At 44.9% G+C, this 730-nt stretch overlaps 1 protein-coding gene across 1 annotated transcript; it reads left to right on the top strand.

Annotated features, from left to right (window-relative positions):
* Window positions 1-4: 4 nt before the first annotated feature.
* On the top strand, window positions 5-727 carry LOC140965428 (receptor-like kinase TMK3; the record flags this gene model as incomplete). The annotated part of the gene is made up of 1 exon (XM_073425507.1): window positions 5-727. A coding segment is annotated over one exon (723 nt), but the record flags the coding sequence as incomplete, so codon positions are not given.
* Between the last annotated feature and the right edge of the window lie 3 nt (window positions 728-730).

Raw genomic sequence — 730 nt, forward strand, 5'->3', positions numbered from 1 at the left:
TCCCGATCTTACAGTGTTGGATGTTTCAGATAATCAAATTTATGGACCGGTACCAATCTTTAAGAGTAGTGTGTCGGTCAACACTAATGGAAACTTGAATATTGGGAAGAATGCTCCACCTCCACCACAGGGTGGGAGTGGAAATTTTCCTGGATCCACTTCAGATAGCGATGGAAGATCGAGCGGCAGTGGGAAGAAATCATCGACTGGGGTGGTTGTAGGATCAGTTGTTGGTGGTGTTTGTGCCCTCGTCTTCGCCGGAGCATTGGTCTTTTGTCTTTATCGAACCAAACAAAAGCGATCTGGTAGAGTTCAGCCACCTCACACCGTGGTTATACATCCTCGTGATTCTGGGTCCGAAGACGCTGTTAAGATTACTATTGCCGGTTCAAATATTAATGGGGGGATGAGTGAGACTCAGAGTCATTTAAGCAGTGGGCCTAGTGACATTCACATTGTTGAGACAGGTAACATGGTGATTTCTATTCAAGTGCTGAAAAATGTGACAAACAACTTTAGTGAACAAAATATACTAGGCAGGGGCGGATTCGGAACGGTTTATAAAGGGGAGTTGCATGATGGGACGAAGATTGCCGTAAAGAGGATGGAATCTGGAGTGATGAGCGAAAAGGGATTAGACGAGTTCAAGTCTGAGATTGCTGTCCTTACAAAAGTCAGGCACAGACATCTGGTTGAACTTTTGGGATATTGCTTAGATGGAAACGAGAGG

This window comes from Primulina huaijiensis, unplaced genomic scaffold (assembly GCF_012295235.1).
Source record: "Primulina huaijiensis isolate GDHJ02 unplaced genomic scaffold, ASM1229523v2 C13157384, whole genome shotgun sequence".
NCBI classification, from domain to species: Eukaryota; Viridiplantae; Streptophyta; class Magnoliopsida; order Lamiales; family Gesneriaceae; genus Primulina; species Primulina huaijiensis.